Source organism: Scyliorhinus torazame, chromosome 7 (assembly GCF_047496885.1).
Source record: "Scyliorhinus torazame isolate Kashiwa2021f chromosome 7, sScyTor2.1, whole genome shotgun sequence".
In the NCBI taxonomy this organism is placed as follows: Eukaryota; Metazoa; Chordata; class Chondrichthyes; order Carcharhiniformes; family Scyliorhinidae; genus Scyliorhinus; species Scyliorhinus torazame.
Genome location: NC_092713.1, coordinates 268,626,309 through 268,648,173, shown reverse-complemented (window position 1 = coordinate 268,648,173; position 21,865 = coordinate 268,626,309). Strand labels below are relative to the sequence as shown.

Here is a 21,865-nt window from a genome sequence, read left to right as displayed (position 1 = left end):
TCCCGCCACTCCTCTCCAGAACCCCTCCAGTGCCGGGCATGACCAAAACATATGGACATAGTTCGCCGGGCTCCCTGAGCACCTTCCACATCTGTCCTCTACCCCAAAGAACCTACTCAACCTCGCCCCCGTCAAGTGCGCTCTGTGAACCACCTTAAATTGTATCAGGCTGAGCCTGGCACACGAGGTGGAGGAATTAACCCTACCTAGGTCATCTGCCCATAACCCCTCCTCAATCTCCTCCCCCAGCTCCTCCTCCCATTTACCCTTCAGCTCCTCTACCAATGCTTCCCCCTCTTCTTTCATCTCCTGGTACATTGCCGACACCTTGCCCTCCCCGACCCATACACCCGAGATCACCCTGTCTTGAATTTCTTCTGCCGGGAGCAACGGGAATTCCCTCACCTGTCGCCTCACAAACGCCCTCACCTGCATATATCTAAAAGCATTTCCCGGGGGTATCTCAAACTTCTCCTCTAGTGCCCCTAGGCTCGCAAACGTCCAGTCAATGAACAGGTCCCCCATTCTTCTGTATCTATCCTTATTAGGCCATGAAGATGATAATTATTTTAAAATGCAAAAATGTAATCAGTTTCCCCAATGGCCAAGTGGCTGTAACTGCATTGGTGTGGTAGTGAACCAAATAAGACCAGTGAACCTCAGATCCATCCCAAGTTTGCATCGCTGGCTCAGCTGGGTGGCAATGATGACAAAGTGGCATCAGAGTCACTGAACATCAAAGTAGGCAAGGCTATTAATACAAAGTGTTGATGAATGCCAACTAAGCACAGGTTTCAGCAAGATCTCCAAGGTAATACGCAAGGTGCAAACTCACACATGAAAAATCAGGAGCACCAAAGGGATGCCAGGACTTGTGGAATGCCCTACGAGTGAATTTGGGACAAGGGAGGAAGAGGGGGGGGGGGAAAACACATTCGGAAAACCTAGAAAGGAAAGCACTTTCTGGTTAGAGCAATGAGAAAATACTGGAATATCTCAGCAGGTTTGGCAGCATCTGTAGGGAGAAAAAGGAGCTAACGTTGAGTCCAGATGACCCTTTGTCAAAGTTAGCACTGCTGCCTCACGGCGCGGAGGTCATCTGGACTCTCCCTATAGATGCTGCCAGATCTGCTGAGATTTTCCAGCATTTTCTCTTTGGTTTCAGATTCCATGATCCACAGTAATTTGCTTTTTTTCTGCTAAGAGCAAAATATACTGTAAAGTCCTATTTCTCATCCTCAATATTGCTTTAGAATACTTGTGAAATGAACAAGACTACATTTATTTAAGAGCAAATGTGGCTCACCTGGTCTCAGGATTTGAGAGTATCCAAGTCCAATCAGACTTGAATTGTTCACTTTAATCTGTTAAAGATAAAAAGAACAAACTCCTTATAACAATTCTCCAAAAATTAAAGTATTTGTATTATTTCATTTGCATGAATATGCACTCTGGATTGCAAATAATGGTGCCCCCTCCACCCATATTATCTAACTATGAACAAGTTATCCAGTACATACTCACCGAGCATGTTGCTTTATCATCAATCATGTATTTTGCTGCAATACCAAATCGGGTATTGCTATTCCCAGCTGTCCAAGCTAAATTGATGCCAATTTCGAGATTTTCACTGATGTTTTGATAAATGGAACCACCAAATTCTGTACCATCATTTCTGTAATAAGGAAGATGCAAATCATTCAGGAGGAAGATACTAATACCACCATTTTGACACAAACACCAACGAAAGCAATCTTACATTTTCGTCTCCAATTATTTATCTATCCCACTTTAGGCCACTTAATTGTATGCTATTACAACCAGTGCAATTACTTACTGGCCTCTGCTGATGCCATTCTGTAACCCAGCCCCTAGAGAAAAAAAAAAAAATCGAAGAGGCTGGGGCCCTACTCTCCCTGAACAGAGTCCTCACTCTAGAGAAAAATATAAATGCAATACTCATAAGGCTAGATTAAGTGAAGCAACAGAAAAAATATTGAACTATCAGATACCCAATTCCTTAACAAATTTTTGAGGACACTTTGCAGAAGCCCAAAATACGAAATCTACTCTGGTTATAGTTTATATATACTGGATCTCATGGGCTGAAAGCTTCCCACAGCAATCAAACTCACTCATTTGTAGAACAATTCAGCTGTTATCATTTGCTACTGATCATGGCTGGCCTCATGGCTTAATTCATTCACTACCACCCATCCACTTGCACCCTACCCCCAACCATTAGACCATCACACTGGATTAAATACATTAAACATAGTTTTAATCTTAATTAATCAAGCTGAGTCAATACATCTAACATTATAGAAATACTTTTGTAGCCTAAGGAAAATAGCATTCCTCATAATGCTCATCATTCGCATGTTAGTTCAGAAAACAGGGTTTGCCAGGTTATAACGAAAGAACAGAACAATGAATTACTATGAATTTTAAATGTTTCGATATAAAATGTTATGGATACCCACAGGTTTATAAAATGGGTTACAAATAGCAGAAGAGTGGGAAATAGTGTTAGGTTGGTGTAAGAATTAGATGGGCAAAATATCCAAGAATGAGAAGGAAAGACAGCAAATACTAGATGACAGAGGGGAGCAGTGAGAAGGGAATGGTCAAGAGTGAATAGCTAGAAATAGTGGCCTCAGTCTGGAGTGGGAGTCAAAATGTGCATGGAAATGGACCCTGTCATCATTTATACTGAAGTGATTTTTGTCTACAAACATAACAGAGGTATACCAGACCAATGTTTGTGAGGAATGAGCCCTTAATAACATGTGTTCATGTATGCTGCATCGATCAGTGTGCAGAAGCTGAATTTGCATTCACTGCTTAAAAATCATGAACCTAGATGACCACAGATCCACATGCAGCATCTTCTTGGTCGGTATGATGAAGATTCCACATGAGATAGTGAGTTTACCAATCTGGCCATCAGGTGAGTGAGCATTTGTTTAACAGGTGAAAAAACAGTTTTCCTGTGACAACGGATTGAAAAAAAATGACTGGAGCCAAGCACACATCCATAGTAAAGAAAAGTAACCTGCCTTTCTCAACCAAGAGATATCAGAGTGTTTTACAGCAATAAAGAAATTTAGTTTCAGATGTATAATGGCACAACCATCAGGGGCACTTCTTTTATGTTAACTGACCAAGTCATATCCTATGTTTATTAAGTTGAATTCTGGAGTTTTTAAACCAATATTTCAGGGACTGTGATTCTGCTCCTTTTCCCATCAAAATCATAAAGAAGAATCTTAGTCATTATCCTTTGTTAACAGTTTTGAAGGTAAAATTCTCTCTGAGGATTAAGTTTGACTTTTTAAAATAAATACTCTTTCAGTTTTCAGTGTACAATTTCACACACTGTTTATCCTATTACTTAAGTTAAAGACAAAAAAACCAACATTAAAGTGTCAGCTATGGTTCCAGGGTAGTATCTGGCAACATTATTGGACTAATAATCCAGAGACCTGAACTAGTAATCCGGAGACATAGGCTCAAATCTCATCACTGCAGCAGGAGGAATTTTAATTCAAGTAATTTGTTACTAATGGTTGCAAAACTACCAGTGTGTTGTAAAAGCCCACCTTATTCAATAATGCCCTTCAGCAAGAGGAAACCTGCAATTGATATCTAGTCTGAATTATCTGTGGCTTCATACCCACATCAATGTGGGGATCAATTGTCCACTGATGTGGAAGTAAGCCACTCAGTTGTAGGTGAGAAAATAGGGATCAGCAATAAATTCTGACCTTATAGAACATGGAACATAGAATACAGCGCAGTACAGGCCCTTCGGCCCACGATGTTGCACCAAAACAAAAGCCATCTAACCAACACTATGCCATTATCATCCATATGTTTATCCAATAAACTTTTAAATGCCCTCAATGTTGGCGAGTTCACTACTGTAGCAGGTAGGGCATTCCACGGCCTCACTACTCTTTGCGTAAAGAACCTACCTCTGACCTCTGTCCTATATCTATTACCCCTCAGTTTAAGGCTATGTCCCCTCGTGCTAGCCATATCCATCCGCGGGAGAAGGCTCTCACTGTCCACCCTATCCAACCCCCTGATCATTTTGTATGCCTCTATTAAGTCTCCTCTTAACCTTCTTCTCTCCAACGAAAACAACCTCAAGTCCATCAGCCTTTCCTCATAAGATTTTCCCTCCATACCAGGCAACATCCTGGTAAATCTCCTCTGCACCCGCTCCAAAGCCTCCACGTCCTTCCTATAATGCGGTGACCAGAACTGTACGCAATACTCCAAATGCGGCCGTACCAGAGTTCTGTACAGCTGCAACATGACCTCCCGACTCCGGAACTCAATCCCTCTACCAATAAAGGCCAACACTCCATAGGCCTTCTTCACAACCCTATCAACCTGGGTGGCAACTTTCAGGGATCTATGTACATGGACACCTAGATCCCTCTGCTCATCCACACTTTCAAGAACTTTACCATTAGCCAAATATTCCGCATTCCTGTTATTCCTTCCAAAGTGAATCACCTCACACTTCTCTACATTAAACTCCATTTGTCACCTCTCAGCCCAGCTCTGCAGCTTATCTATATCCCTCTGTAACCTGCTACATCCTTCCACACTATCGACAACACCACCGACTTTAGTATCGTCTGCAAATTTACTCACCCACCCTTCTGCGCCTTCCTCTAGGTCATTGATAAAAATGACAAACAGCAACGGCCCCAGAACAGATCCTTGTGGTACTCCACTTGTGACTGTACTCCATTCTGAACATTTCCCATCAACCACCACCCTCTGTCTTCTTTCAGCTAGCCAATTTCTGATCCACATCTCTAAATCACCCTCAATCCCCAGCCTCCGTATTTTTTGCAATAGCCTACCGTGGGGAACCTTATCAAACGCTTTGCTGAAATCCATATACACCACATCAACTGCTCTACCCTCGTCTACCTGTTCAGTCACCTTCTCAAAGAACTCAATAAGGTTTGTGAGGCATGACCTACCCTTCACAAAGCCATGCTGACTATCCCTGATCATATTATTCCTATCTAGATGATTATAAATCTTGTCTCTTATAATCCCCTCCAAGACTTTACCCACTACAGACGTGAGGCTCACCGGTCTATAGTTGCCGGGGTTGTCTCTGCTCCCCTTTTTGAACAAAGGGACCACATTTGCTGTCCTCCAGTCCTCTGGCACTATTCCTGTAGCCAACGATGACATAAAAATCAAAGCCAAAGGTCCAGCAATCTCTTCCCTGGCCTCCCAGAGAATCCTAGGATAAATCCCATCAGGTCCCGGGGACTTATCTATTTTCAGCCTGTCCAGAATTGCCAACACCTCTTCCCTACGTACCTCAATGCCATCTATTCTATTAGCCTGGGGCTCAGCATTCTCCTCCACAACATTATCTTTTTCCTGAGTGAATACTGACGAAAAATATTCATTTAGTATCTCGCCTATCTCTTCAGATTCCACACACAATTTCCCATCCCTGTCCTTGACTGGTCCTACTCTTTCCCTAGTCATTCGCTTATTCCTGACATACCTATAGAAAGCTTTTGGGTTTTCCTTGATCCTTCCTGCCAAATACTTCTCATGTCCCCTCCTTGCTCGTCTTAGCTCTCTCTTTAGATCCTTCCTCGCTACCTTGTAACTATCCATCGCCCCAACCGAAACTTCACACTTCATCTTCACATAGGCCTCCTTCTTCCTCTTAACAAGAGATTCCACTTCCTTGGTAAACCACGGTTCCCTCGCTCGACGCCTTCCTCCCTGTCTGACCGGTACATACTTATCAAGAACACGCAGTAGCTGATCCTTGAACAAGCCCCACTTATCCAGTGTGCCCAACACTTGCAGCCTACTTCTCCACCTTATCCCCCCCAAGTCACGTCTAATGGCATCATAATTGCCCTTCCCCCAGCTATAACTCTTGCCCTGCGGTGTATACTTATCCCTTTCCATCATTAACGTAAACGTCACCGAATTGTGGTCACTGTCCCCAAAGTGCTCTCCTACCTCCAAATCCAACACCTGGCCTGGTTCATTACCCAAAACCAAATCCAACGTGGCCTCGCCTCTTGTTGGCCTGTCAACATATTGTTTCAGGAAACCCTCCTGCACACACTGTACAAGAAACGACCCATCTATTGTACTCGAACTATATCTTTTCCAGTCAATATTTGGAAAGTTAAAGTCTCCCATAATAACTACCTTGTTACTTTTGCTCATATCCAGAATCATCTTCGCCATCCTTTCCTCTACATCCCTAGAACTATTAGGAGGCCTATAAAAAACTCCCAACAGGGTGACCTCTCCTTTCCTGTTTCTAACTTCAGCCCATACTACCTCGGAAGAAGAGTCCCCATCTAGCATCCTCTCCGCCACCGTAATACTGCTCTTGACTAGCAGCGCCACACCTCCCCCTCTTTTGCCTCCTTCTCTGAGCTTACTAAAACACCTAAACCCCGGAACCTGCAACATCCATTCCTGTCCCTGCTCTATCCATGTCTCCGAAATGGCCACAACATCGAAGTCCCAGGTACCAACCCATGCTGCCAGTTCCCCTACCTTGTTTCGTATACTCCTGGCATTGAAGTAGACACACTTCAAACCACCTACCTGAACACTGGCCCCCCTCCTGCGACGTCAAATCTGTGCTCCTGACCTCTATACTCTCATTCTCCCTTACCCTAAAACTACAATCCAGGTTCCCATGCCCCTGCTGCATTAGTTTAAACCCCCCCAAAGAGCACTAACAAATCTCCCCCCCAGGATATTTGTGCCCCTCAGGTTCAGATGTAGACCATCCTGTCTGTAGAGGTCCCACCTTCCCCAGAAAGAGCCCCAGTTATCCAGAAATCTGAATCCCTACCGCCTGCACCATCCCTGTAGCCACGTCTTTAAATGCTCTCTCTCCCTATTCCTCATCTCACTATCACGTGGCACGGGCAACAACCCAGAGATAACAACTCTGTTTGTTCTAGTTCTGAGCTTCCATCCTAGCTCCCTGAAAGCCTGCCTGACATCCTTGTCCCCTTTCCTACCTATGTCGTTAGTGCCAATGTGGACCACGACTTGGGGCTGCTCCCCCTCCCCACTAAGGACCCGGAAAACACGACCCGAGACATCACGTACCCTTGCACCTGGGAGGCAACATACCAAACGTGAGTCTCTCACGCTCCCACAAAATCTCCTATCTGTGCCCCTGACTATAGAGTCCCCAATTACTAATGCTCTGCTCCTCTCCCCCCTTCCCTTCTGAGCAACAGGGACAGACTCCGTGCCAGAGGCCCGTACCCCATGGCTTACCCCTGGTAAGTCGTCCCCCCCACAAGTATCCAAAGCGGTATACTTGTTTCTCAGGGGAACGACCGCAGGGGATCCCTGCACTGACTGCTTTTTCCCCGTCCCTCTTACAGTTACCCACCTATCTCCAATCTTTGGTGTAACTCATTCCCTGAAGCTGCTATCTATGACCCCTTCTGCCTCCCGAATGATCCGAAGTTCTTCCAACTCCAGCTCCAGTTCCCTAACTCGGTCTTGGAGGAGCTGGAAATATTCACCTTGCATCCCAAGAAGTGAAAAAAGAGTGCTTGTCCCAGATCTAGGCTGGCACTGAAAACTGCTAGCTTTCCAATGAGGTGAAATCAAGGCCCTATTTGCATAGATGTAAATGCTCGCATGGCATTATTTAAAGTGGAACATGGGAGTTTTCTATCCTGACCAAAATATATTCATCAATAAACATTAATTAGGGCAGCATGGTGGTGCAGTCGATAGCACTGCTGCCTCACGGCACCGAGGTCCCAGGTTCAATCCCAGCTCTGGGTCACTGTGGAGTTTGCACATTCTCCCCGTGCTTGCGTGGGTTTCACCCCTACAACCAAAAGATGTGCAGGGTAGGTGGACTGGCCATGCTAAATTGCCCCTTAATTGGAAAAAATAAATTGGGTACTCTAAATTTATATATAAAAAAATAAACATTAATTAGATTAAAGCAGAAAATCCTCAGTAGGTCTGGCAGAATACAGGTCAATGACCTGAAAAAATAATTCTGCATCCCAATCCAGATGCCACCAGAGCGGAGAACATCCAGTATTCTTCGTTTTTAATTCGTATTCCCAGCATCCACAGTATTTATCTTTTGTATCACTAGTTTGATTATTTGGTCATTATCTCTGTTATTTTATAGAACCTTGCTGGCTACTGCATTTCATACAGGATATTCAGCACAGAAGTAGGCCATTCAGCCCCACTTATCTATGCTGGTATTGATACTCCATGCGAGTTTTCTCCCAACTTTCCTCATCCAAATTGATTATTGTGTCCCTATTCACTAGACAATTACGGGACATCTCATCCGAGACCTTATGAAAATCCAGATAAATTATGTCAAAGTTACACCAGTGACCATTCTTCAAAGGTTTTTTTGCATTAGTTTAATGCCCTTTAGGACATCCTGAGATCGTAAAAGGCAGTAAAAGGCATCCACCCAATTTTCTGCATACAAAAAAGCTGTTAAATTGAAAGAATTTTTGCTCCCCTTTTCATGGAAGTCTAGATGTGGGCAATGATAGAGGTGGATACCAAAGCTGCTCCCCATTTACCAACTCAACATTGTATTAAAGCATTATAATGTATCAAAAGCTACGTACATCAATAGAATTTGGAAACTTATCATAAGATGCATTTTCTGTAAGTCAGCTCATTATAACAAGGTTCTAACATATATCTCCTATCTTTAAGAATGCACTGGGTGTATACCTACACATTTGTATGAAGCTGGAATTCCTCTGTCTTGTAACCAACAGCAAAGTTACTCTGGGACACCCTAGATTTTGCAGTTTCATAGGTCATTTGATATCCTGCTAACCATCCATCCAAACCAAGCACAATGGACCCACGTATAGCAGCCCCTGCAATGTCAAAGTCGACATCAAGTCCCAAGTTGATGTGTTCTCTCTTGTAACCAGTCTTGATTTTTCCACTTTTCTTTCTGTTGTTAGGAAAATAAGAACAAAGCAAAAGCAATTAAAATTTATCCTGTTCCATTCCAAAATACTACTTATTCAATTATATTTCTGCTTTCTAAATGAAACAATTTAAAAAGTTCCTGTTAATCTTTCCCTCACCATTTTTTAAAAAAAGGTTAATTTTATTTTTGTTTCTATTAGGCCAATAATTTTTAATACATTAAAATACTCAGCGGGGTATCCAAAACTCACAACACTGTACTGCAAAGTTATAGGATGTGGGGCTCATTCTAGAATGCTGTTGTGGAAAGGTGCACCACTCAGGCCAGGTGCTTCCTCACAAAAGAGGGAAATTGAAGAATCAGCTCAAATTATTTATGTACCTCTGATTTGCTAGTTATAAAGCATACTATCTCACCATGTTTCCACCAGAAAAGGAGGAAAAGAACATATTTTTTTAAAGAGCTGAATGCACTAAATTCATGAATGTTATGTTGTGTTGAAAGAAGTGAAGCTACTACTATAAGTTTAGAAAAAGGTACTTGTCCATTTTTTTGGCTTTTTCTTTTTTACTCACCCAGTATTAGGTGAAAATGAAGAATCAAATCCAATCTTCAAACCTTTCAGAAGCTAAACAGAAAAGAAGTGCTGTTTGCATTTTGGCTTGAAAAGGCGGAATAAGATTAATGTTTACCATTTTCACTCAAGTTACCTGATCTTCAATGGTAATTTCAGTTCCCAAAGTATTTTCGGTATTCCATCTTTCTGCGAATGTCAGTCCATAATCTGCCCACTTGAACCTTGTTTCCAGACTGCCAGTGACCTTTCCAGTATCTATGTTGGCAGCACCAGCACTTGTGAATTCCTACAACAGGAAACAATTATTTAAAAGGCAGAGAAGAACTCCATTTTCAGAACTGACAAAAATGTAAACGCAAGTCTTGTCAACTGTGCTATTTGAGACATCTTTAGGAGTATGCAGAGAAAACTGTCTAAAAGTGGATTCTCTCGCACTGCCTCCACTCGGATGCTCTCTTATAGAATCCCTACAGTGCAGATTGAGGCCATTTGGCCCATTGAGACTGCACCAACTCTCTACGATTCACTCTCTCAGACCTCCTCCACTCACTTTCACACACACTCTCTGCTTTAATCGAACTCATATACTGCTCTCATTTTATCTACACTCTGCAGCTATTCTGACATTAGGGACCAGACTTTGCAGTCGCAAGAGAGGTCCACATGGAAGGGGGATGGCAAAAAAAAAAATATGGTCGCTCACTGGGGCGACCTCCATTTCCACTTTGTGGAGCATGGAAAAGGGCACGGCCAGAAACCAGACACATGCCTATTAATGACGCAATTACCAACATTAAGAACTCCCCCCAGGTAAGTTTATATCAAAATAAATTTGTTGGGGGGGGCAGGGGGGGGGGGCGGGTGGCCACACTAACAGCTGTCGGGTTTTACACCAGCTGCACAGAGGCTTGAATCATGGGTTGGAGGCGGGAAGAATGTAGACGGTAAGTAAAATGGTTTTGTCTCCTTTTGTAGCACAAGTTGTATCTGTCTTTATCAAGGTGACTAATGACAGTACTGTGACAATATATATATTGTAAGGTAAATGAAAGGTTAACAATTTAATGTAAATGCATCCAACTACTAGATGGGGAACAAGAGTATACACGTGGATCACGTGATACCCTTGATTCTGGGAGTAGGTGATTAGGCAGGATAGAGAGTAATCGTGTTTTCAAAAGCTCTGTAGATAGAATCATAGTCTTAGTTTATTTGTAGTATTTATATTTCAGTAAGCAATTCAAATCTATTTTGTTGTAGTGTTAATAAATCAGCTTTGTTCAAAACATAGCTTGATGTTCTTTGTGAGGCACACTTCGAAGCCATCCTCATCCAGAAAGCGAAGATCACAAGTACTGTATTCAAAGATGTAACGAGCCATTAAACAGATGGTTACCTCTACCAACTGCAATCTGTCAACTAAATTATCAACATTATAAACATGGAAAGATTTTCAGATGAATTTAAAAAGTTCATGAAATGGATAAAAGGTAGAGTATATTTTACAGTACTAAAAGTGTAGCCTATTATAATAAATGTCCATTTGTTTAAGCTTTTCCCATTGCTTTTATATATTCAGTTTAGACATCTGTCAAGATAGCAGCTCTGAAGTCTGTTTGTTTACTTGGGGAGTTTTATGAACCCTTAACTGCAATCCAACTGCCTAAACATCTTACATTATGTGTGACTTTGTTTACACAGCTGATTTGAAGAGTCAGTTTGCTGAGTTGGGGAGACTTGCCAGTTGTTCAACAGCTGTCATATTAGGGCTTGTGAGTATTGTTCTTCAAATAGATTATGGTTATGGATGAGATAAGGAAGCCGATGAGGTGGGGTGGGAGCGTTCTATAGATTGTAAGGTCTTCCCAATTAATGTCAACTTTTGCCACTGATTCCACTGAAAGAAGTAGACCAATGTTTTTTGCGAATAGAGGCTACTCAGGACTGCCACTTCTCCAGGCCAATTAAGGCTTTGTGTAATAACGCTCCCATGAAGACATTGCATTGTGTTAATGGCACTAGATAAATACAAGTTAAATCAAGTAGTTTTTAAACAATTTACCACTCAAAATATAACATAGCACACAGAGCATTATAAGCCTATGCTCAAACAAACAACCTCATTCATCATATTAATGGCATGTACTACTATTATGGCATTGGTTCTGTATTATAGTTTGTACATTTTATTCAATATGTGGATAGTAATAAGGAGTAAAATACGAAAACTGCATTCTGGTCCGCAGACAGCGGTGTCCCGAAAGGATAAATAAAGTTTGGGAATTACTGCTCAAGGGAATACGAGCAGAGTCTATGCAACCTGTCCTCATAATTTAACCCTTAGAGCCCTAGTATTATTCTGCTGCATCTGCACTGCTCCTCCAAATGCAATGTATCCCTCCTGTGTTGTAGTGTCCAGAACTAAAAACAGTACTCCAGATTCAGTCTAACCAGTTTCAGTCTAACCAATTGCCCACAAGTTAGCATAACTTCCACCTCTTTGAAATTGGCTTTAATCACAATTGAACATACAAGTATTAAAACATATAGATGGCTCCACCACCATGAAAATTATCCTCTTGCTCACCTCAATAAGCCAATACGTTGAATAACCAGATTCATTGTATTATGTAAATCAAAACAGCAATGCACAGTTCTGAGAGATATACGATATTCTACTGACTGACTTTGCACAGATCTGAAAGGTAAATGGCTACCAGCATGATGATGTGAAGCAAGATGATTCGATAGAATGGGGCACAATGGAATAAGGTTACCGGCTACTTTTCTTGCTGTGGCACTCACCAGTCCATTTTCTGACTTAGTTTTCAGGTCAAGCTTTATGAAACCAAATCCTATCAAGAGATCAAAGATAAATTTAAGATGCCCAGTTTTCACTAATTGTGCAGGTACATTACTTACAGAACATTCATCAATTAAGAAAAATCAAAATTTCAATACATTAACTAGTATGTAATTAAGCACAATATGACATATTTAAGTGTTTCATTAAACAGCTTATTACAGAAAAACTTCATCAGTTTTCAATGTAGCCATATCAAACTTCCCACATGTGTATTTGACTCAATTAAGGAAACTGGATTTCAGTGTACAAAGCCGTTTCACACAATGACAGTGATCCTCTGACCATTTCCCTCTCCTCTTTCAATGGTGATGCCAAAAATCAATACACTGCCTCTCATTATGCAACTGAATTTAGCAATGGCACATAGCAAAGTGCACAGGACAACACCACGCTTTTCATGGTGTAATAATCCACACACAAACATTTGGAACAAGCAGCTGCTGCAGTCAGTTTCTGTCAAAAAACTGCACCATATTGATAAATATTGAATTCCTTACCATATCCTTTGGTAAAAACATCCCTGGCTGCTTTACCAAGATCTGCATAAGTTGGTGGAATTGCCATTTTATCTGGAATTGCCATTTTATCTGGAATTGCCATTTTATCTGGAAAAGGAATACACAACAATGACACTCAGTTTGGTGACTATTGTGCTTAACAATCAGATATTGTTATGTCAGTTATAAAAAGTTGATAATCACAATCCAAATTTGCTGTCCAGAATCTGTTGATAATGGGGGAGCGAGAAAGCGAGTGGAGATGAAATGATGGTCTTCGTGTTAACCTACCTTGAAACACTGGGTTGATTAGTGCTCTCAAAAAAATTGGCTTGATATGTCTGGGGAATCAGTGCGTCTGGTCTCTCAGTCTTAGTGCAGTAAAAAAAGGGTAGTCAGTAACTACCTGGCTGAAATTTTCGAGTTTTGTGCATATGTGGTGAAAACACATCAGCTGAAACCTCACCAATCTGCGAAAACTTCGTATTTCGAGAGGTTTGGGCCAGCCATTATTAAAAATACACTTTAGTTGCCAGTTACTGACTGTTCTCGTGTGCCAATCAGTGTGACAGACACTGTCAGATCTGGGAAATTAAAGCTTTACTGATGTGTGGCTTTGTAAGTTTAATGGTGAGGCAATAATTATTGAAAATATTGACGATTTCTTCCAATTGTGCTTCAACATACCCCATACGTCAACCAAATATCTGTAGTAATCTGTAGGGAACCTGGGACGCCTGCTAAATACGCTCTTCCTAACCGGTCATATTTGTATTTGCATAGGCAGGGGCAAACGTATTGTCCAAAGCTGTGCCTTTCAATTTGGAGATAAAATTCACTATTGAATTCAAAATAGTGTTTTATTAAAAATAAGTGTTGTCATCGGATTATACTTCAGGCTGTGGACGTTTATTACAGAGATTTCAGACAGCCAAACCTCTGACTGTTTCCATATTTGTGTACAGACTTTGTGTCTATGCAACAGGTATTGGGGGGTTACAATTAGTGAGTTAACCATCTCTAAAGTGGTATGTATCTTTGATGTAACTAGAGTGGCATCCTGAAGGGGGAGGGCAAACAGGCAGAGGTCGTTGTACATATTGGTACTAACGACATAGGCAGGAAGGAGCATGAGGTCCTGCAGCAGGAGTTCAGGGAGCTAGGCAGAAAGTTAAAAGACAGGACCTCGAGGGTTGTAATCTCGGGATTACTCCCTGTGCCACGTGCCAGTGAGGCTAGAAATAGGAAGATAGAGCAGATAAACACGTGGCTAAACAGCTGGTGTAGGAGGGAGGGTTTCCATTATCTGGACCACTGGGAGCTCTTCCGGGGCAGATGTGACCTGTATAAGAAGGATGGGTTGCATCTAAACCGGAGAGGCATAAATATCCTGGCCGCGAGGTTTGCTAGTGTCACACGGGAGGGTTTCAACTAGTATGGCAGGGGGGTGGGCACGGGAGCAATAGGTCAGAAGGTGAGAGCATTGAGGGAGAACTAGGGAATAGGGACAGTGTGGCTCTGAGGCAGAGCAGACGGGGAGAAGTTGCTGAACACAGCGGGTCTGGTGGCCTGAAGTGCATATGTTTTAATGCAAGGAGCATTACGGGTAAGGCAGATGAACCTGGAGCTTGGATTAGTACTTGGAACTATGATGTTGTTGCCATTACAGAGACCTGGTTGAGGGAAGGGCAGGATTGGCAGCTAAACGTTCCAGGATTTAGATGTTTCAGGCGGGATAGAGGGGGATGTAAAAGGGGAGGTGGAGTTGCGCTACTTGTTCGGGAGAATATCACAGCTGTACTGCGAGAGGACACCTCAGAGGGCAGTGAGGCTATATGGGTAGAGATCAGGAATAAGAAGGGTGCAGTCACAATGTTGGGGGTATACTACAGGCCTCCCAACAGCCAGCGGGAGATAGAGGAGCAGATAGGTAGACAGATTTTGGAAAAGAGTAAAAACAACAGGGTTGTGGTGATGGGAGACTTCAACTTCCCCAATATTGACTGGGACTCACTTAGTGCCAGGGGCTTAGACAGGGCGGAGTTTGTAAGGAGCATCCAGGAGGGCTTCTTAAAACAATATGTAGAAAGTCCAACTAGGGAAGGGGCGGTACTGGACCTGGTATTGGGGAATGAGCCCGGCCAGGTGGTAGATGTTTCAGTAGGGGAGCATTTCGGTAACAGTGACCACAATTCAGTAAGTTTTAAAGTACTGGTGGACAAGGATAAGAGTGGTCCAAGGATGAATGTGCTAAATTGGGGGAAGGCTAATTATAACAATATTAGGCGGGAACTGAAGAACATAGATTGGGGGCGGATGTTTGAGGGCAAATCAACATCTGACATGTGGGAGGCTTTCAAGTGGCAGTTGAAAGGAATACAGGACCGGCATGTTCCTGTGAGGAAGAAAGATAAATACGGCAATTTTCGGGAACCTTGGATGACGAGTGATATTGTAGGCCTCGTCAAAAAGAAAAAGGAGGCATTTGTCAGGGCTAAAAGGCTGGGAACAGACGAAGCCTGCGTGGAATATAAGGAAAGTAGGAAGGAACTTACGCAAGGAGTCAGGAGGGCTAGAAGGGGTCACGAAAAGTCATTGGCAAATAGGGTTAAGGAAAATCCCAATGCTTTTTACACGTACATAAAAAGCAAGAGGGTAGCCAGGGAAAGGGTTGGCCCACTGAAGGATAGGCAAGGGAATCTATGTGTGGAGCCAGAGGAAATGGGCGAGATACTAAATGAATAGTTTGCATCAGTATTCACCAAAGAGAAGGAATTGGTAGATGTTGAGTCTGGAGAAGGGGGTGTAGATAGCCTGGGTCACATTGTGATCCAAAAAGACGAGGTGTTGGGTGTCTTAAAAAATATTAAGGTAGATAAGTCCCCAGGGCCTGATGGGATCTACCCCACAATACTGAAGGAGGCTGGAGAGGAAATTGCTGAGGCCTTGACAGAAATCTTTGGTCCTCGCTGTCTTCAGGGGATGTCCCGGAGGACTGGAGAATAGCCAATGTTGTTCCTCTGTTTAAGAAGGGTAGCAAGGATAATCCCGGGAACTACAGGCCGGTGAGCCTTACTTCAGTGGTAGGGAAATTAAAGGAGAGAATTCTTCGAGACAGAATCTACTCCCATTTGGAAGCAAATGGACGTATTAGTGAGAGGCAGCACGGTTTTGTGAAGGGGAGGTCGTGTCTCACTAACTTGATAGAGTTTTTCGAGGAGGTCACTAAGATGATTGATGCAGGTAGGGCAGGAGATGTTGTCTATATGGACTTCAGTAAGGCCTTTGACAAGGTCCCTCATGGTAGACTAGTACAAAAGGTGAAGTCACACGGGATCAGGGGTGAGCTGGCAAGGTGGATACAGAACTGGCTAGGCCATAGAAGGCAGAGAGTAGCAATGGAGGGATGCTTTTCTAATTGGAGGGCTGTGACCAGTGGTGTTCCACAGGGATCAGTGCTGGGACCTTTGCTCTTTGTAGTATATATAAATGATTTGGAGGAAAATGTAACTGGTCTGATTAGTAAGTTTGCAGACGACACAAAGGTTGGTGGAATTGCGGATAGCGATGAGGACTGTCGGAGGATACAGCAGGATTTAGATTGTCTGGAGACTTGGGCGGAGAGATGGCAGATGGAGTTTAATCCGGACAAATGTGAGGTAATGCATTTTGGAAGGTCTAATGCAGGTAGGGAATATACAGTGAATGGTAGAACCCTCAAGAGTATTGAAAGTCAAAGAGATCTAGGAGTACAGGTCTACAGGTCATTGAAAGGGGCAACACAGGTGGAGAAGGTAGTCAAGAAGGCATACGGTATTGCTTGCCGTCATTGGCCGGGGCATTGAGTATAAGAATTGGCAAGTCATGTTGCAGCTGTATAGATCCTTAGTTAGGCCACACTTGGAGTATAGTGTTCAATTCTGGTCGCCACACTACCAGAAGGATGTGGAGGCTTTAGAGAGGGTGCAGAAGAGATTTACCAGAATGTTGCCTGGTATGGAGGGCATTAGCTATGAGGAGCGATTGAATAAACTCGGTTTGTTCTCACTGGAACGAAGGAGGTTGAGGGGAGACCTGATAGAGGTATATAAAATTATGAGGGGCATAGACAGAGTGGATAGTCAGAGGCTTTTCCCCAGGGTAGAGGGGTCAATTACTAGGGGGCATAGGTTTAAGGTGAGAGGGGCAAGGTTTAGAGTAGATGTACGAGGCAAGTTTTTTTACGCAGAGGGTAGTGGGTGCCTGGAACTCGCTACCGGAGGAGGTAGTGGAAGCAGGGACGATAGGGACATTTAAGGGGCATCTTGACAAATATATGAATAGGATGGGAATAGAAGGATACGGACCCAGGAAGTGTAGAAGATTGTAGTTTAGTCGGGCAGCATGGTCGGCACGGGCTTGGAGGGCCGAAGGGCCTGTTCCTGTGCTGTACATTTCTTTGTTCTTTAGAGTGCTTCTGTGCAAAGGGGTTCCAATCTATGTCTGGTTAAAGCATGGGTGATCATACAAGGTGTTGCATTCACTTGGAAAAAGAAAATCACTGAAATGTGAATTATATGGAATTAAACAATTCATTATTTGACAGCAAGCTCAGTGCTGCAGAAGTAATGTGTGTGTATTCCCAGTGTTGCACAATTGGACCACTGAAGTCAGTATCCTGATGTGTTTAAGTGCTGAGCAGGAAGAAACTTGAAATAGACAGATAAAACCCAAAGAATGCTGTAAAATGCTGACTGCTTTCAACTAATTTTTCAAACGCATTGCAGGGCTGCAGGTGTGAGACTCATTCCCAATAAGTTACTTTGTGCCAAATAGTTAGAATTGTCATTTGGGAAAGGGAGCCTGGCAGATTTGTAATAAATGAACAAACACATTTTAATCAGCTGTGCGAGCTGCAGAAGGGAGAGCCACTCACAAATTGGCCTCTTATTGCTAAAGCAAACAGTCTTCAATACAGAAGTGACATGCACCCCAGGGAGTAATCTAGTCTCACAAGACAGACAGATGCCATCATCGCATTTGTGCTGTCTTATCTACTCGAATAAGGAAACTTTACATTGTGTATTTGTGTTGATTTTATTTAATGTTGCACCATTACTGCAACACCTATTAAAGAATTAGCGCAAGTGAAAAAGAAGCACCTGAAAACCGAAAAGTGGCCCTCAGTAACATCTCAAGAGAAGCGAAGCCCTCCCCCCCACCAAAAAATTATTGACCCCTGATCGTCACTCAACATCTGTTTGTACAAAACTAGGAGCAAATGTATTCCTCAACTTTAGGGGACCTAATCTTTAAATGGTAACTGCAGTAACATTTGCAGTAGTCACTCAGCTAGCTATCATCATAGTCAGACCTTCAGGATTACCTCCAACCAAAATCGGTAACTCTATTTGAGGGGGAATGAGTGTGTCATTTCTAAAATTATGAGGGAATAAATAGTTTTATTGAAAATGCAACAGAACTAGAGATGATAACTACAAAATGATAGAAGAAATTTTGGTAGCTAGCAAAGGCTAATTACTTTCTGTAAACTGTTGAGAGATATGTTGAATTGAGAGTCACTGCAGCCTCTTCAACTTTCTGAAAGAGGAATTCCACTTATTGTGGGAAATTTGCTGCTCAGTTGTTATAGAACATAGAAAATACAGCACAGAACAGGCCCTTCGGCCCACAATGTTGTGCTGAACCTTTGTCCTAGATTAATCATAGATTATCATTGAATTTACAGTGCAGGAGGCCATTCGGCCCTTTAAGTCTGCACCGGCTCTTGGAAAGAGCACCCTACCCAAACTCAACACCTCCACCCAACACCAAGGGCAATTTTGGACACTAAGGGCAATTTATCATGGCCAATCCACCTAACCTGCACATCTTTGGACTGTGGGAGGAAACCGGAGCACCCGGAGGAAACCCGCGCAGACACGGGGAGGATGTGCAGACTCCGCACAGACAGTGATCCAAGCCGGAATCGAACCTGGGACCCTGGAGCTACGAAGCAATTGTGCTATCCACAATGCTACCGTGCTGCCCTTAAGAACAAATAAATCTACACTACATCATTTTACCGTAATCCATGTACCTATCCAATAGCTGCTTGAAGGTCCCTCATGTTTCCGACTCAACTACTTCCACAGGCAGTGCATTCCATGCCCCCACTACTCTCTGGGTAAAGAACCTACCTCTGATATCCCTCCTATATCTTCCACCTTTCACCTTAAAATTATGTCCCCTTGTAATGGTTTGTTCCACCCGGGGAAAAAGTCTCTGACTGTCTACTCTATCTATTCCCCTGATCATCTTATAAACCTCTATCAAGTCGCCCCTCATCCTTCTCCACTCTAATGAGAAAAGGCCTAGCACCCTCAACCTTTCCTCGTAAGACCTACTCTCCGTTCCAGGCAACATCCTGGTAAATCTCCTTTGCACCTTTTCCAAAGCTTCCACATCCTTCCTAAAATGAGGCGACCAGAACTCATTTTGAGTACAATGAGTTTGTACTCATTACACAGTACTCCAAATGTGGCCTTACCAAAGTTTTGTACAACTGCATCATCACCTCACGGCTCTTAAATTCATTCCCTCTGTTAATGAACGCGAGCACACCATAGGCCTTCTTCACAGCTCTATCCACTTGAGTGGCAACTTTCAAAGATGTATGAACATAGACCCCAAGATCTCTCTGCTCCTCCACATTGCCAAGAACTCTACCGTTAACCCTGTATTCCGCATTCATATTTGTCCTTCCAAAATGGACAACCTCACACATTTCAGGGTTAAACTCCATCTGCCACTTCTCAGCCCAGCTCTGCATCCTATCTATGTCTCTTTGCAGCCGACAACAGCCCTCCTTACTATCCACAACTCCACCAATCTTCATATCGTCTGCAAATTTACTGACCCACCCTTCAACTCCCTCATCCAAGTCATTAATCAAAATCACAAACAGCAGAGGACCCAGAACTGATCCCTGCGGTACGCCACTGGTAACTGGGATCCAGGCTGAATATTTGCCATCCACCACCACTCTCTGACTTCTATCGGTTAGCCAGTTCGTTATCCAACTGGCCAAATTTCCCACTATCCCATGCCTCCTTACTTTCTGCATAAGCCTACCATGGGGAACCTTATCAAATGCCTTACTAAAATCCATGTACACTACATCCACTGCTTTACCTTCATCCACATGCTTGGTCACCTCCTCAAAGAATTCAATAAGACTTGTAAGGCAAGACCTACCCCTCACAAATCCGTGCTGACTATCCCTAATCAAGCAGATGCTCAGAAATCCTATCCTTCAGTACCCTTTCCATTACTTTGCCTACCACCGAAGTAAGACTAACTGGCCTATAATTCCCAGGGTTATCCCTAGTCCCTTTTTTGAACAGGGGCACGACATTCGCCACTCTCCAATCCCCTGGTACCACCCCTGTTGACAGTGAGGACGAAAAGATCATTGCCAACGGCTCTGCAATTTCATCTCTTGCTTCCCATAGAATCCTTGGATATATCCCGTCAGGCCCGGGGGACTTGTCTATCCTCCAGTTTTTCAAAATGCCCAACACATCTTCCTTCCTAACAAGTATTTCCTCGAGCTTACCAATCTGTTTCACAATGTCCTCTCCAACAATATGGCCCCTCTCATTTGTAAATACAGAAGAAATGTACTCGTTCATGACCTCTCCTATCTCTTCAGACTCAATACACAATCTCCTGCTACTGTCCTTGATCGGACCTACCCTCGCTCTAGTCACTCTCATATTTCTCACATATGTGTAAAAGGCCTTGGGGTTTTCCTTGATCTTACCCACCAAAGATTGTTCATGCCCTCTCTTAGCTCTCCTAATCCCTTTCTTCAGTTCCCTCCTGGCTATCTTGTATCCCTCCAATGCCCTGTCTGAACCTTGTTTCCTCAGCCTTACATAAGTCTCCTTTTTCCTCGTAACAAGACCTTCAACCTCTCTTGTCAACCATGGTTCCCTCACTCGACCATCTCTTCCCTGCCTGACAGGAACATACATATCAAGGACACGTAGTACCTGTTCCTTGAACAAGTTCCACATTTCACTTGTGTCCTTCCCTGACAGCCTATGTTCCCAACTTATGCACTTCAATTCTTGTCTGACAACATCGTATTTACCCTTCCCCCAATTGTAAACCTTGCCCTGTTGCACGCACCTATCCCTCTCCATTACTAAAGTGAAAGTCACAGAATTGTGGTCACTATCTCCAAAATGCTCCCCCACTAACAAATCTATCACTTGCCCTGGTTCATAACCAAGTACTAAATCCAATATTGCCCCTCCTCTGGTCGGACAATCTACATACTGTGTTAGAAAAGCTTCCTGGACACACTGCACAAACACCACCCCATCCAAGCTATTTGATCTAAAGAGTTTCCACTCAATATTTGGAAAGTTAGTCACCCATGACTACTACCCTGTGACTTCTGCACCTTTCTAAAATCTGTTCCTCCATATCTCTGCTACTATTGGCGGGCCTATAGAAAACTCCTAACAAGGTGACTGCTCCTTTCCCATTTCTGACTTCAACCCACACTACCTCAGTAGGCAGATACTCCTCGAACTGCCTTTCTGCAGCTGTTATACTATCTCTAATTAACAATGCCACCCCCCCTACCTCTTTTACCACCCTCCCTAATCTTATTGAAACATCTATAACCAGGGACCTCCAACAACCATTTCTGCCCCTCTTCTATCCCAAGTTTCCGTGATGGCCACCACATCGTAGTCCCAAGTACCGATCCATGCCTTAAGTTCACCCACCTTATTCCTGATGCTTCTTGCATTGAAGTACATGCTTTGGCGTCCTGAATATCGGCTACCTTAGTTGCTGGACTACAAATCCGGTTCCCATTCCCCTGCCAAATTAGTTTAAACCCTCCCGAAGAGTACTAGAAAACCTCCCTCCCAGGATATTGGTGC

The 21,865-nt window shown here is 43.2% G+C and overlaps 1 protein-coding gene across 1 annotated transcript in view; it reads right to left on the bottom strand.

Moving 5' to 3' along the window:
- The window catches only part of LOC140427029 (non-selective voltage-gated ion channel VDAC1-like), a 46,853-nt gene that overhangs the window by 8,811 nt on the left and 16,177 nt on the right, over nt 1-21,865 (bottom strand). The window contains exons 2-8 of the mRNA XM_072512445.1: nt 12,924-13,031; nt 12,366-12,415; nt 9,694-9,846; nt 9,559-9,611; nt 8,777-9,004; nt 1,525-1,675; nt 1,307-1,364 (exon numbers count right to left, since the gene is read on the bottom strand). Coding sequence (XP_072368546.1) covers nt 1,307-1,364; nt 1,525-1,675; nt 8,777-9,004; nt 9,559-9,611; nt 9,694-9,846; nt 12,366-12,415; nt 12,924-13,026 — 796 coding nt within the window. The 5' untranslated portion in view covers nt 13,027-13,031. The remainder of the gene's footprint in view (nt 1-1,306; nt 1,365-1,524; nt 1,676-8,776; nt 9,005-9,558; nt 9,612-9,693; nt 9,847-12,365; nt 12,416-12,923; nt 13,032-21,865) is intronic.